Source organism: Clinocottus analis, unplaced genomic scaffold (genome assembly GCF_023055335.1).
Source record: "Clinocottus analis isolate CAN_PGR_092001 unplaced genomic scaffold, fCliAna1.0.p SCAF_3, whole genome shotgun sequence".
NCBI lineage: Eukaryota > Metazoa > Chordata > Actinopteri > Perciformes > Cottidae > Clinocottus > Clinocottus analis.
This window is the reverse complement of record NW_027176042.1, coordinates 6,137,315-6,150,979: the sequence shown is the minus strand read 5'-3', so window position 1 is coordinate 6,150,979 and position 13,665 is coordinate 6,137,315. Positions and strand designations below refer to the sequence as shown.

The following is a 13,665-nucleotide window of genomic DNA, read 5'->3' as shown; positions in this document are numbered from 1 at the left end:
CTGTGTGAATGATTCCTATGGAAAGCGTCTTTTGGGATTTAGAAAAGAAGATCTGTGAACACGCAACCTTTCAGCTTCCACATGCTCTGTTTAGCTGTATTTCATTTTCCTGTCCCTGTATTCTATCACATTTGTCCTTTAATGTGAAGCGCTTTATATCTTCTCTAGAAACGTAATCTAAAAAAACATAAAACGTGTTATCAGCAAAACGTCCAAGAAGAAACAAATGCATTATGTAAACTGGCCTGTTTTAGAATTAATGCATTCTATGTTATATTATTAAAATTGAAGCATTAAAATGCATGTATAATCAGTACATGGGTATGTACATTTATCAGGTGTTTAAATGTATTTCTTATCCTGCACAATAACGAGTAACTATAGCAGTAATTTCCTTGTGAAATGTAGTGAAGTAAAGTAACATAACATGGAAATAATACTCTAATAGTGCGCTTCCTATCGACTGAGGCTCTGTGGGGACAAGCTGAGGGTTGAGATTGAGAGAACTGGTAACTGGTATCTTTTGTGAAGAGCTAAAAAAAATAATCAAAATTTAATGAACAGCAGCGTCCACAGAGAAAACAGATACATCAGTGAGGGCCTTAACTTCAAACTATTCCTTTTTCCCAAGCAGGCCCCGAGATTTATAATGTGACAGTGCTGAAATGTGCTGAGCCTTCAAGGAAGTCGGGGAGAACAATGAGCACCCGGGCTTTGAATTATTCAGGCTGAAATCAAATCACAGCAGGAGTTCCCGCCCGAAATCTTGCAGCTCGCCACCTGAGGATTTCTCTTCTAAAGTGAATTTGTTATGGTTCGTTCAAATGAGCGGCGCGATCACCGAGCAGCGCTTCCATCCTGACACCCAGCGTCCGCTTGGAGTATTGCGTCGTGTTGTTGCGTCTTTTAATGAAAACTCACCACAGTTAAGAAAACATCACTTTTATTTTTTTCACACCGTTGATCTGAGTTTTTCTCAGGAGAAAAGTTCTGCTCGTACCCCCCCCCCACCCCCCTTCACCCGCTTTGACCTTCGCTTGCTCCCAAAACATATCATCACAAACAAAAAATAAAATAAAACACGCAGAAGGAGGGCACCATCTATACAGACGCAAAAAGCTTTGGATGCCCGAAACAAAGTTGGTTCCAGTGATTCGGGCGCTCTAGTAGATTGTCGAGCACTTGTGTGATGATTGTAGTGACGTCTGCGGTGAAACGGCATTCTAACTCAACCTTTCACGCCGTCTTCATTTGACCACCCACAGAGAAGTAGAAAATAGTAGGAAAATAGACACAGTCACAGCCGCTTATTCCATCACAGCTCCTCTTTGCCGTTCTGAGAGTCTGAGGCCGACGTGGCGTCGGCTTTGACTTTTTTGGAGTCCTTCTTGGCGGCAACTTTTACTGTCTTTTTCACAGCCGATTTTGCGTCCTTTTTGACCGCCTGCTTGGCTGGCGTTTTAACCGCCTGTTTACCATCTTTTTTAGCGGCCGGTTTGACTTTGTCCGGCGTCTTGGCCTTCGCTTTCGTTGCGTCTTTGGCTTTGGCGCCTGCTTTCATTTTCCCGGCCGGCCTTGCCTTCGGTTTGTCCTTTTCTGGGTCGGCTGGTCCGTCCGCCTGCACGTCCGCTGGGGCGTCCGGCTTCTGCTCCGCTGGTTTGTCGTCTTGCTTGCTGTCGGCTTTCCCCGGGTCAGCCTGTGCGGGAGGTTCGGCCGCCGTCGGTTCAGGCTCGGAGGCGCCATTCGGCTCGTTTTTGATGAACTCCGCGTTCACAGGGGTTGAAAACATCTTCAGCATATCCTGAGCTTGGATTCTTTCCTACGGTTCAGGAAAAAAAGAAACATTTGAGGGAAAACAGGAATGGAAAATTAGCCAATTAAGGACGAAAATGTCCTGACCAAAAACTCAATTTATATTGGGTTGGATTCATGATGAGGATGTTTGGAGAAAATTAGCCACTGGCTCCTGTAAAAATGATTGTTCCATTAAGATATTACGGTTAAAGTGAGGGTACACATTATTTATGAATGGCTTCTTTTAGTTATGAATGATGAAAAAAATAGTACAAACTGAGTACCGTTTTATTGCTGAGAAATTAGGGAGAGTTTTGCAGAGTTTTTCCTGTTTAACTTTTTAAGAGTTGATATTTTTTCTGTCCCTCTTACATTTCAAATGTGCAAAACAATCCGTAAAATGAATTGATTTTATACGCTAACAGATGCTGCTGTTATAAAGCACTGTTGTAGAGCTAGTTGTGCTGATGTTGGTCCACAGAGATGGTCCGTACCTTTTCCTCGTGAGCAGGATCCAGGGTGAACCACAGCGCCACAGCGCACCTCTGGCCCTTGGTGACGGCTCTGACGCCGTGGGGATTTTCCTGTCCCGCTCCGAACCCGACCACGCGGCCGCACTGTGGCCGCACCTCGGCCTGAAGAAGCCGGAAAATATAGAAACATGCAACATTTAAAAGCAGTGAAACTTGATGTATGTCATCACCTTCGCCTGGAGATTATGTGTTCGGTCCTGTGTGTGCGTGCGTGCATCTGTCTGTCTACAGCTAATCTTGTATACTACTGAACGCACAAACGCACGAGTATTATCGGACCTCTTGTGGATGCGGTGATTTAAAAAACAGATTATTATTAGTTTCTTTCCGTTTTGGATTACGACTTGTTCTTCTCATAATTTGCACCCCTATGCAAGTCAACTATTGGAATTTATGAATGTATGTAATGATCTCTTATGGAATGACAAACTGAACCCAAGCTGATTACAACAGAGCTCATATCAATAGGAGGAAAACTAACTGTGCAGATACAGCTAACAAAGCTAACAACTAACTGTGCTGATACAGCTAACAACTAACTGTGCTGATACAGCTAATATAGCTAAAAGCGAACAGAACTAAAACCAGCACTGACCATTTCTCTTCTGAGGAAGCTTTAAACGGTCAATGTGAAGTGTTACACAATGAACTGCAGATAGCTGCATGGATAAAAACGAGAGTGTATCTGTTGTGTTAAAACACGCATGCGGCCTATTTGGGCTGCACACGTGGTTTGTATTCGTTCAATGAAACATCCGTGCAATGGTAGTTGCAAACACACCTGGCGTAGATTTCACTCTACTGATTGCACTTTTCCAGTTTCTTTACTCATACATGCAGCACAGGTTGAAAAACGATGATGCAAAGAAAAGATGAATGGTTACCGTGACTGTTTTAGCGTCCAACTCGGTGAAAATGAATTCTCCGCCTTCAAAGTTATCGTTTAGATAAATGATGGCACTGCAGGGGAGAGACACCGGCTCGTCATCAGGGTTGTCTGGTCCAAGGTTAGAATCTACTGTACTTCTCAGTGTGTGCGCGCTCACCTGAAGTCTCTGTGTGTGTATGCAGGAGGTTCCTTTATACACTCGTTAAGCTCGGAGATCAGCAGACAGTTATCCACGTGAACAGCGTGACTCAGGTCCTCGCGGTCCTTCTGCTTCTCTGAAAAAAATTAGGGTGCAAAGGAGATGTTGGAGCATTTCAGACTGATCCCACAACTCAAACCCTCCAGATGCTTTTCAGCCAGCGTTGCAGCAGCAGAGAGCCGTTTCCAGCAAACAAGGTTCTGATAAACCTACTTTAACTCCACCTGAGCGGAAACAAACGGCAGATAAAGTTAGAGAAGCAGCTGGTGAACATACTGGCGCGTTTAGCAGCTTTAGAGCAGGATGGTTTTGGTGTATTTTGACCAAGAAACTAGAATCGCTGCCTCGTGGCCTGATGAATGCCTCCCTCAACCCGTCAAGCTGCAGTTAACCATCTCTGATCAAAAATGTCACGTCAAATCATCATTTCATCCCATTAGACATCTCATGAGTTGTGGCTGACAACAGGTTTGTGAGGTCACGGCGACCTTGACCTTTGACCACCAAATTCAAAGTTTGTTCTAAATTTAAAGAAAACCCCTTGAGCTGTTTCTGAGATATTGGGTTCACGAGGATGAGACGTATATGTGGATATACAGATGGACAACAAACATAACGCCCTGACGGTGGCATGAGAAAGAAAAGCCATGATTTTCTATTGGAGATTCATCAGCTGGGCAGTGCTATGGATTTTAATAACGATGTAAGCTGATGGTACATGGCTAATCGCCAGTGTAAATGGGCCAATGTCGACATGTTCACCACACCGACGGTGATGTCAGCGCTTTGTTCTGCTGCCCTCTAATGCCCGTAAGTGATCAATGCAGCTTCAAGCTTTTAAATCCATCATTTGGACCAGATCTTTGTAGCCAATTAATCATCACAAAGAGGAGTCGGGTACAACATTAACATGCACATCCGTCACACAGTCCCGTACAAACCTTGAAGAAATAACAGGAAGTCACAAAAATGAAAGTAATTTGTTGAATATGGGAATTGGCTAATTTGTCGAGTATAAAAACGGTTTGGAAAACTTAAAAAAAAAATAGATATACTTTCCCATACCGCCCCATTTTTCTATTTTTTAAGACTGAAGTTGCTCTGACAGATGTGACGGATCATTTCATGATCGAACCAACAGAGACAGACTGGGGAACAAAAGCCGGCGTATTGATCTCTCCGGCAGACCCGACACCAGCGAACTGTCCCTGGCGAACTCACCGTCGATGGCGGAGCGACAGACCAGGTGTGAGTAGGAGAAGTAGAGCGGAGTGTCGAGACGGAAGTACGACTCCAGCACCTTCTTCACCTTCTCGCTGAGGTCGAAGAACAGACGGGCGCTCTTCAGAGGAACCGCCCCCTCCTGGCCGAGCTGCGGGAGGTGGAAACACTGTTTACCAGCAGCGGCGGGGACGGACCTAACGTCACTTACTATTGCTGTGCTTGAATAGGTGTTGGCTGTTGTTGAGCACAGACCTTCACGGCCTTCAGGACGGTGATTCCCTGGAACATCTCACTGGGAGAGTGGGGGGAGGGGCGTCCCCTGTAGCCGTCGCCTCTCAGAGCAGCCGCCTGGGAAATGTGAACAACGTCGACGCACAAATTGAAAACGAAAACACGGACGTGGGACACAAACAGGAAACATGAAGATACTCTGTGAATGTAAATAAATAAAAGCATACTTTAATACCTTATTATGTATATTAATGTCAACACTATATTAAGTGAAACTTAAATTATGAGGTGTAATCATTACAGTATGTGTTAATGATGAATATGTTAAACAAATTATTATTATATTTATTACTTTACTTCTTTTTGAGGCACAAACTGTAACTGCAACCGTAATCCCATTTTTAAAGTCAGCGTAGCTCACGGATTGGCAAACAGTTGCATATTTACACATCCACAATTTTTAAAGAGGACATTTCCTCTCTTTTAGCTCTGCTTTTATTGGTCTCCACTGTCACCTGAGTAAAATATCCGTCCCTTTAGCTGCTAAACGCTCTGCCATGCCCACCAGACGGTTGCGAGCTGTGTATGCGGTCGGTCGCTGGACGGGTAGTGCACAAGCGTCTGTATCAGTCTGTTCATGTGACGGTTTTACATTTACGTGACCGTGTGCATAGCAAGGTCCTCAAAATGGTTGTTTTCGCGGCAAAAAGAGCTAAACTCAAACACGCGTCGTCCGTTCCATCGCTCACATTGGAGAGGCTGTGCAGCTCCCTGCACTCATCCTCGCTGATCACCCCGTCCAGCAGCACCCGCCGAGATCCGTTCAGCTGGTTGGCTGTCATGGTCACCCTGACGTCGTCATGCAGCAGAGCGCCACCTGGAGGAGAGCATGCGGGGTCGAGGTGATTAAAAAAGTCAGAAGGCCCTGTTTAAGCGATCAGCAGCGTGTGATCTCAAGTGTGCTTAACACTCAACCTTTAGGAGTTAAATGGCGCGTAAATCAGGGCACAAAGTAAGGCGCGAGGTGTTATATTATGTTCCCTTTCAAGGGCTATTTAAATTGCTCTTTTTTTTTCTTCATAAATTGTGTCTTTAACCTCCTGGAAGGTTATTGGAAATGTTTGGATCACACCACAGGACACGACAAAGAGTACGCTATTACTATAATATTATTCGTGTAGCCTAATCTTTATCCGACACACAATGACACAATGAAAAGACAAACCATATGAAAGGTATGAATGAGGCTTCAAAGCGTCTCACCACTCCCTACAGTCCCAGAAGGTGTGGTCTCATATTGATGAGTTTCACGTGGTGTTTACTGACTGCCGCTGTCCGTTGACAGGCGGCGCTGAATTCATGTTGCCGTGGCATACTGTGAAGGGACAGCTACGTGGTCTTCTGTCTCCTCTGTCCCCTCAACAAGTCCTTTTGACTGCATATGCGCTCGTGCACCGCTCAATAGACGTTAAATGTGTTGTGAGCATCCATGTCAGAGCATCTCACCATCTGGATAATGGGCCCTTTAAATGTTTGTCAACCTTTGAATTTTCTCAAGTACTGTCAGGTTTTCCCTGTCTTTTTAAAATATGAAAGGCCACAGCGCTATGGAACAAATGCACCATCTTCTCACTGACATCTTGTAATATTCACCTTCCTGTGGCGCTATGACCATGGCCATATCCGAAGAATCCTTCTTCTTCTCCTCGACCAGAGTCTCAATCTCCTTCATTAGGTTTCCTATCTCCTCCGTGATCCTCGCCGCGGTCTCTTTGTCAGCCCTGAGTGCACAGACAGGCGGGAATGACAGAGGCCATGACATCACTTCCACAGTGAACCTATCCTTGCCCTGCATAAATGTATGTTTGCGTGGGTGCGTGTGTCAGGTTGTCTCTTCAATCTTACTTCTGCTTGTCTCTTAGCTTCTTAGGCATGACATCTTCGGGTGTCCATGTGTCCTGAATGCCAAGTGACAGTAAAAGGCACCAATCAAATACCGCCCTGCATGAGGACGCTGCGTCAAATAGGCCAAAAGTGATCGATAACAAATTACTTGTTCACTTACTGGATCTACGAAGGTGATCCCGAAGGCTTCGTATCCAAAGTAGAGCAGCTCTTTTTCCAATATGGACTGCTGAATGTGCAGTTTCACCACCTACAGGTAAATAAATAAAATCAATTGAAACTGGATTGCATCTGCCGAAAGTCTACAAAATAGCTCCATGAGGCATGTCCAGAAGACACCCTGTTTGCTTGAAAACTACGGGGCATTACTGATCTCTGGTTTTGAGCGGCCTCTAGTGGTGACCAGCGGAACACAGCGCTCATTAAACATAAAGTGGTTGTTAAGTCTCAAGTCCGATCTCAGTTTAACACTAAAATACACAAAGTGAACGGTTACTCGGACCGTATCCGGACACTTAATGCGTATATATGAAGCGACCTCCAAGACCATTGATTAATATAAGAAATTCATAAATGAATCCCAAACATAGTGGGGGTTCCTTTTGGGGTTCAGGAGTCACTTCTGTAAAACGATGATGTTTCCCCCCCATCTTGACTCTACAAATAAGACAAATTAATAGTTTCTTTGAATTTGCAATTCATTTTTTCAGGATCACCCACAAAGACAACCTTGGGAGTGTTTTTTTTTTGTTATCATAAAATGTGAGCGATGGGCTGGAGAGACAGAAATCATCATTGTATCAATCAACAACGCTTTAACCCACTATAAATGGTGTTGAGTATGGACGTTCGGAGCCTGGGGCAGTGAATGAATCTTTAAAAAGGCAGCAAACAGTTTATGTGCTTTAGATCACGATCAGTGCTTTTCTTTGAATGTCTCTCTTGTGCCCTTAAGTGCTAATCTTTCTCTCACCACATGTACTGTAGTCTGATTTACTGCCGGTCATTATGGATACAAGACGCTTCGCCTTAAAAGCCTCTGGGAGACGGAGTGTGAGTCGTACCTGTCTGGCCGTAATATCTCGGGCCTTGTCTTCGCCCAGCACGGCAGAATAATAGGCCAGGTTCTGGTTCATCACCTCGTCGGCGGGGTGGAACAACAGGAAGGTCTTGGCGCATTCTATGGCCTGCTCGTACTTCTCGCCTGGACAGAGGAGACAGACGGAGGAGAGGTATTGAACATCATGCTGTATTGAAGAAGACTTCAAACTAGAGATTGAGAGTATAAACTCATGTTTACAACGTCTACTGAGGGAATAAATCAAGAGAAAAGTAGAGTCATTTTCTCATCGACTTCTATACATACTTACTTTTGCAACCAGAGGGGTTGCCCCCTGATGGTCAGTTTAGAGAATGCATGTTTAATGCTCTACTGCCCCAAAATGCACTGTTTCTTCATAACGTGAAACGGAAGACGGTTTAAACGATTACCAATACCAATACCAATCCCTATCTATTATGAGAGCTGTAATGACAGTTATCTAAATAAGGAGGGGTCACCGTACTAGTGGCATCCGTACTACATAATTGTAACACTGATGAAGGCCAGATGGCTGCCAAACTTGGCCAAAAATTAAATTTTGTAATTATTCCTTCATAAAAAAACACCTATAGGTTGGAACTATTTTTGCAGCTTATGTCTATGAGAGAAAACCGATGCGTGGGGCTTAACTATATGTAAACATATATGTATTTCAACATGAACATGCAACCAAACAAAATAACATCTGACACCGTAAAACTTAATTTTAAGGCCGTAGACCTCACAACCGAAGATCAATCCGCACAATCAAACATATTTTTTCTTTGGAACAAAATGCGTTGTAAATAAAGCGACTTCTCATCCTTAAGGACGACCCTCCTCTGACATCATCAGTCAATACGATACGATGGCGTGGCGGAAAGCCGTTTGATATTATTTTCCCAATATGCAGCAACGATATCTGTCCACTTGTATCGAGGACATTGTTTGTTGTCGGACTCACTGTTGTAGTAGGAGAACTGCAGGTAGTTGAAATGCGAGGGGAGGAAGTCCTCAAAGGGCTTGTCTTGGCCGGCAGTTGAGGCCAACTCCACCGCGCAGTGCTGCTTACAGTTCAGCACCTGCATGTAGTGGTCTGACAAAAGGACAATGGTCAACAACTTCATGCAAGTCTTTTCTGCACAACCTCCCTTCCCAAAAGGACATATTGTCTCACCTGTCATGGTCTGGAAAAGGTCGGCGCTGTACTCCATGTAGTTGTACCCGTCGTAGTTGTAGGCTCCCTCGCACATTGCTTTGCACTCCTTGTCGGCAATGAAGTGCTCGTCTACGGCCACCTCGAAGTGATTCGCGGCCAGGCCGAAGGAGTCGTCGCTGTAGTAGCTCTTCCCCTGCAGGAACTCGGCCTGAGTGATAGAGAGAGAGAGTGAGAATGAGAGAGAGAGCGTGAGCGAGAGTAAGAGAACCGTGCTGGGACTTTTCTAGGTTATAGCATGGTAATATATTGCACACAGAGTTATTACGACTGCTCTGGGTTTCATGTTGCCTTTAGTTTGAATCAGCATCAGATTATTGCCAAGTAGGTTTTCACAGACAAGGGATTTGCTTCGGTGCATATATAAGAAACAAAGTACAATAAAAAAATACTTAAAACGTGAAAAAATATTGTTAAAAAAATAGTTCAAAATGGAAAGAGCAAAGTCCAAAATATTTGTACAGCTATTTGAAAACGTTTGGTGACTGTAGAGAATGGACGAGGTGACCTAACGGCCACAGATTTCTGAAACATATTAAACCACAAAGTGCTGGAATGTGACCCAGAGAGATAAACGTTACTTCCTATAAAGTCTGGCCTTGAGGTGAAAAAAGGACATAGACTCAGAGGTGTTTTGCTCTTACCATGTGCGGCTTGGCCTCCAAGTCTTTGAAGTCCTCCGGCTCTACTCCTGCCATCATCCGGTAGTAGTCCAGGTTCTGTCTCATCTCCGTGTGATCCGGGTTGGCAAGGAAGAACGTGTGGGCAGCTGCCACTGCCTTGTCCAGCATATTGATCTGGGGAAGACAAAAAGAAAGAAAAAACACACAAGTGTTCAGGTCCTCCTCTCTGATTAAAGGTGTGCTAGACAGCAAAAAAAAACAACCTTGGATACCTCCAAACCCTATTTGATAAGAATGTTGCCGTGTGATTCCAGACCGGGTTTAGTCCATCCAACCTTTTACACAGCATGGATGCTAATTTTGCTATATATGAAGCTCTTTGCTAAAACATTAGCCAAGACAACCTGAGGCAGCAATACATGATTTATTTTCACCACACAACCTTGATATATCATCACTGTATGAGGTCATTAATGGCTAATGTGTTAGCGAACTGTAGCTAATTTCACACAAGCACAGAGCAACATTAGCACCCGCGCCGATTCATGTTTCGGCCCTACTCGAGAATGCAAGTCGGTTAGTCTCTCTCTCTTTTAGCTCCGCTTTTGGTCTCCACCAACTTTCGGGTGAAATGTCTGGCTCTTTAGCTGCTAATGGCGCCACTGCACTCACCGGCTCAGCGAGTCGCTGACTTTGCTGCTTGTAGCCATTTGTGGCTGCTGGCTAGCATTCAGTGGGTTGTATCAGAGCTGTGAGAGGAAAACCAGAACTATAAAGTTAAAGGTAAGGTAAGTTAAAGGTCTTTTCACATTGCATCATCAGTTGTCCCATTCTTTGTAGAAATATTTGTATATTCTGTCCAAACTTATTCAAGTTCAAACTAGTCCCTCAAGAAATAAATAAGTTGCATCAAGCTAATTGTGGCATTGCATAATGTGTAGGTTACATTGACCTCCAACATTAACCTGCAGGAATTGTAACCATTTATTTCTAGGGCTGTGTTTTGTCAGGATTCTGGCAATGCAATTTTGATACAGGGCTTAACAACACTGCTATTCAGCATCCATGAGCCGCTGTCTGCCACGAAGATTACTGTGCAAACTATTCATTAAAAACTCGCTGTGTTTTTTTTAGAATTGACACAGTATCACAAAACATAGTAACACATTACTCAAGTGTATCAATATTATCTCGCACCCACTACTTATTTTTGCCTTCTACATAATCCACAGCATCCTCTCCTTTTAGTGACCTGTAATTAAAACAAGCAGTGAAGTAACATTTTCGGATCAGGGACCAGTAAACTAGTTTAGGTTGAAGTGGGACTGATCACCAGCACTTTGGGCTCCCTACCATGTTATTATCAAAGTTTCAAAAGTCATAAATCTGAGCAACCACTTTGGTTAGAAGGTCGTAACTCTTTTTTTCATCATGTATTATAAGAAATACACTGATTATATTGTAAACATTATATAATAAAGTTTTTTGACATTATGGTGCTGCTTTCAAGTTCTGTCTGAGGGAGTATTTTTCGATTAAACACAATGCAAGGAACCTTCTCACTCTGCTGCTACACGTCCTCCAACATGCCAACGCGGCATTATTAATCTCTTCGTCTTTTGGCAGTGTGACTTTGTGAGTAGCGTTTGAAAGCATCACGTTAGGCCTTTAAAAAAAAAAAAAAATCACGTCAAGACTCCACAGAAGCTTGACTCCACCTTACGACGTGGCACGGTTCGTCTTGGTTTTGGGGGGGTTGGAGCTTTTACAGTGTCCAACTAAAAACGTGTTTTAAACTTACACTGGAAGACGCGTCTGCGGTGTGCGCTGCATTTTGACAACGGGGCAGCCCTGACCGGAGCTCATTCGCTGCTGCACTTAGCTAACTTGCATACCTTAAAATACGCGACTTGCAAGTAATTGTAAGGGGTCCTCTTCTTGAACTCCAGCGCCACATCCGCGGTGACCTCATGCAGAGTCGGGGTGCCCAGCTTGTCCGTCTCGCAGGAGTTCACGCAGTCCGCCCGCTTGAGGATCTTCTGGAAGAAACCCAGGTCCTCCACGGAGCCAGCGCCCGGGACCGTAGCCCCCAGGCCGGACGGGTGGTCGTTGAAAGCGGTCTGGTTGGCGCAGCTCAGGCGGCAGTGAGCCTTCACGCTGCGGACCGTGGCTTTGTTCCGGAGCGCCTTCTCCATGTTCAGGATCACAGTCAGCCATTCCCCCTTGTAGTAGGCTTCCACCGCCGTGTCGAAGAGAAAGTCGTAGGGCTCCAGGATGTGCGCGGCGCACGAGGGAGCGAGGAGGCAGACGAAGAGCAGCGCGTAACGGAGCTCCATGGCGCTTAAAGATGTCGGGGCTCTGCAGCCCGATGCTGGAGACGATGAGCCGGGAGAAGAGGTGTTAACTTCACTCTCCGGCAGAAAGTTGCCTGTGGGCGGGGTTTTTACACAGTTGAGCCCCCGCTGCCACGCCCCCCATACGCCGTTATAATAATGTAATGTAGAGCAGTGGTTCTCAACTATAGAGCGTCACTGTGGGGGAAATGCAATGCAATGTTCATATCAGTTCAACAAATCATCTTCATCAGATTAAAGCCAGACAAAATTGTGGCATCATCATCTTCATTATCATCATTATCATCTCTTCCTAGAATATGGACTCCTTGCTTTTCACAGGCTTCTCAATATGCTCCCCAGTCAAATAAAGTTAGCTGTGTAGTGTATGAAAGGTTCTACATGTCAAACAGTACAGAGAAGGTCACAAAATATATCAGAAACAGAACTGTTTATTGCCAAAGTGGATATGAATACACAAAAACTAAAAACAGTGTAATAACATGAGCCATATTTTAAAAATATTAAAATGTACAATACAAAAATACTAAACAAACAAAACAAATGCAATTGTATTTTAATAGAGGGATTTTAATCATCACATGTCAAACTCAAAATAGCAGCAATAAACCGCTCTTTGCTTTTGCAGGTAAAAGAACTCTATAGCTTCCAGGTGCATACGATCATAACTGTAAAATATGACTTAAAAACTTGATGATGCCATTTTGTTTTTAAAATGGGCAAACATTTGTAAAAGCAGACGGAGGAAACAACAGCAGCACGTTTGGCACCATGTTAACGTGATATTCTAATGTCACGATATTATTTGTCCTTCTCAGTATTAGTACAATCTTATCCATTGTAGGGTGATTTTGTCTTATTTTCAGGACAAGCGGGTCTCGTTATCGTAACGATCTTTTCTTGTTCTGTGGAGCACACATTTGTAGTGGTATCCAAATATATTTACTCTAATCTACTCAAGTGTATTTGAGCTACTTTTACTAGACATATTTCCATTGTCTGTTACTTCTACCCCAATACATCTAAGATGTATATTAATGTAGATGGAGTAAAAAGCATAATATTAGCTAAAAAAAAAGAAAAAAAGAAGTAGTAGTCTGACAACTTTTGAGATTAAATTGTCACAAATGTGAAAACTGAACTGTCTTTCTGAGCAACAATTTAAAACATTCACATGCAGTACAACTCCATCAATGTAACAGTAATATGAATCCAGAAATATCATTTATAATAGTAAAACACTGCTGGATGTTGCACAATGAGCACTTTTACTTTTGTTGCTTTTAGCACAATTTGCCAGAAATACTTGACTATTATTTGAGTAAAGCTTTGTGGTAGGGATTTTGCTGTATGGAGTATTTTCACTGTGTGATATTGCTATTCTTATTCTGTGACTGCACATGTCATCCACAAATGTAAATAACAAGAAATACTTGGGTAATGGGGAAACAACTTCTACTACCCTCCCACCAAGGGACCGTATATTGGGCTCGTTCGAGATGAGCCAGTTCTGCGCAGAATTGATCGCCGACGATCGATGCGCAAAGCATGCCGTAAATAAATTCAAACGTAATCGGTAAACTACAAGTAGACCACATATCGGAACTAACAGAAAG

The 13,665-nt window shown here is 43.7% G+C and overlaps 1 protein-coding gene across 2 annotated transcripts; it reads right to left on the bottom strand.

Moving 5' to 3' along the window:
* Positions 1 to 1,026: 1,026 nt before the first annotated feature.
* On the bottom strand, positions 1,027 to 12,100 carry p3h1 (prolyl 3-hydroxylase 1). Of its 2 annotated transcripts, none has more exons than XM_068594228.1 (15): positions 11,591 to 12,100; positions 9,717 to 9,869; positions 9,034 to 9,223; positions 8,821 to 8,952; positions 7,840 to 7,979; positions 6,936 to 7,025; positions 6,776 to 6,828; positions 6,524 to 6,651; positions 5,620 to 5,747; positions 4,892 to 4,987; positions 4,637 to 4,787; positions 3,374 to 3,491; positions 3,212 to 3,287; positions 2,289 to 2,429; positions 1,027 to 1,819 (listed from the first exon to the last, which is right to left on the bottom strand). In XM_068594228.1, the coding sequence occupies exons 1-15, from the start codon at positions 12,029 to 12,031 to the stop codon at positions 1,316 to 1,318; spliced, it is 2,541 nt and encodes an 846-aa protein (XP_068450329.1). In that variant the 5' UTR covers positions 12,032 to 12,100; the 3' UTR covers positions 1,027 to 1,315. The 2 variants fall into 2 exon arrangements, with proteins under 2 accessions (XP_068450329.1, XP_068450330.1); XM_068594229.1 differs by lacking the exon at positions 11,591 to 12,100 and adding an exon at positions 10,368 to 10,407.
* Positions 12,101 to 13,665: the final 1,565 nt, after the last annotated feature.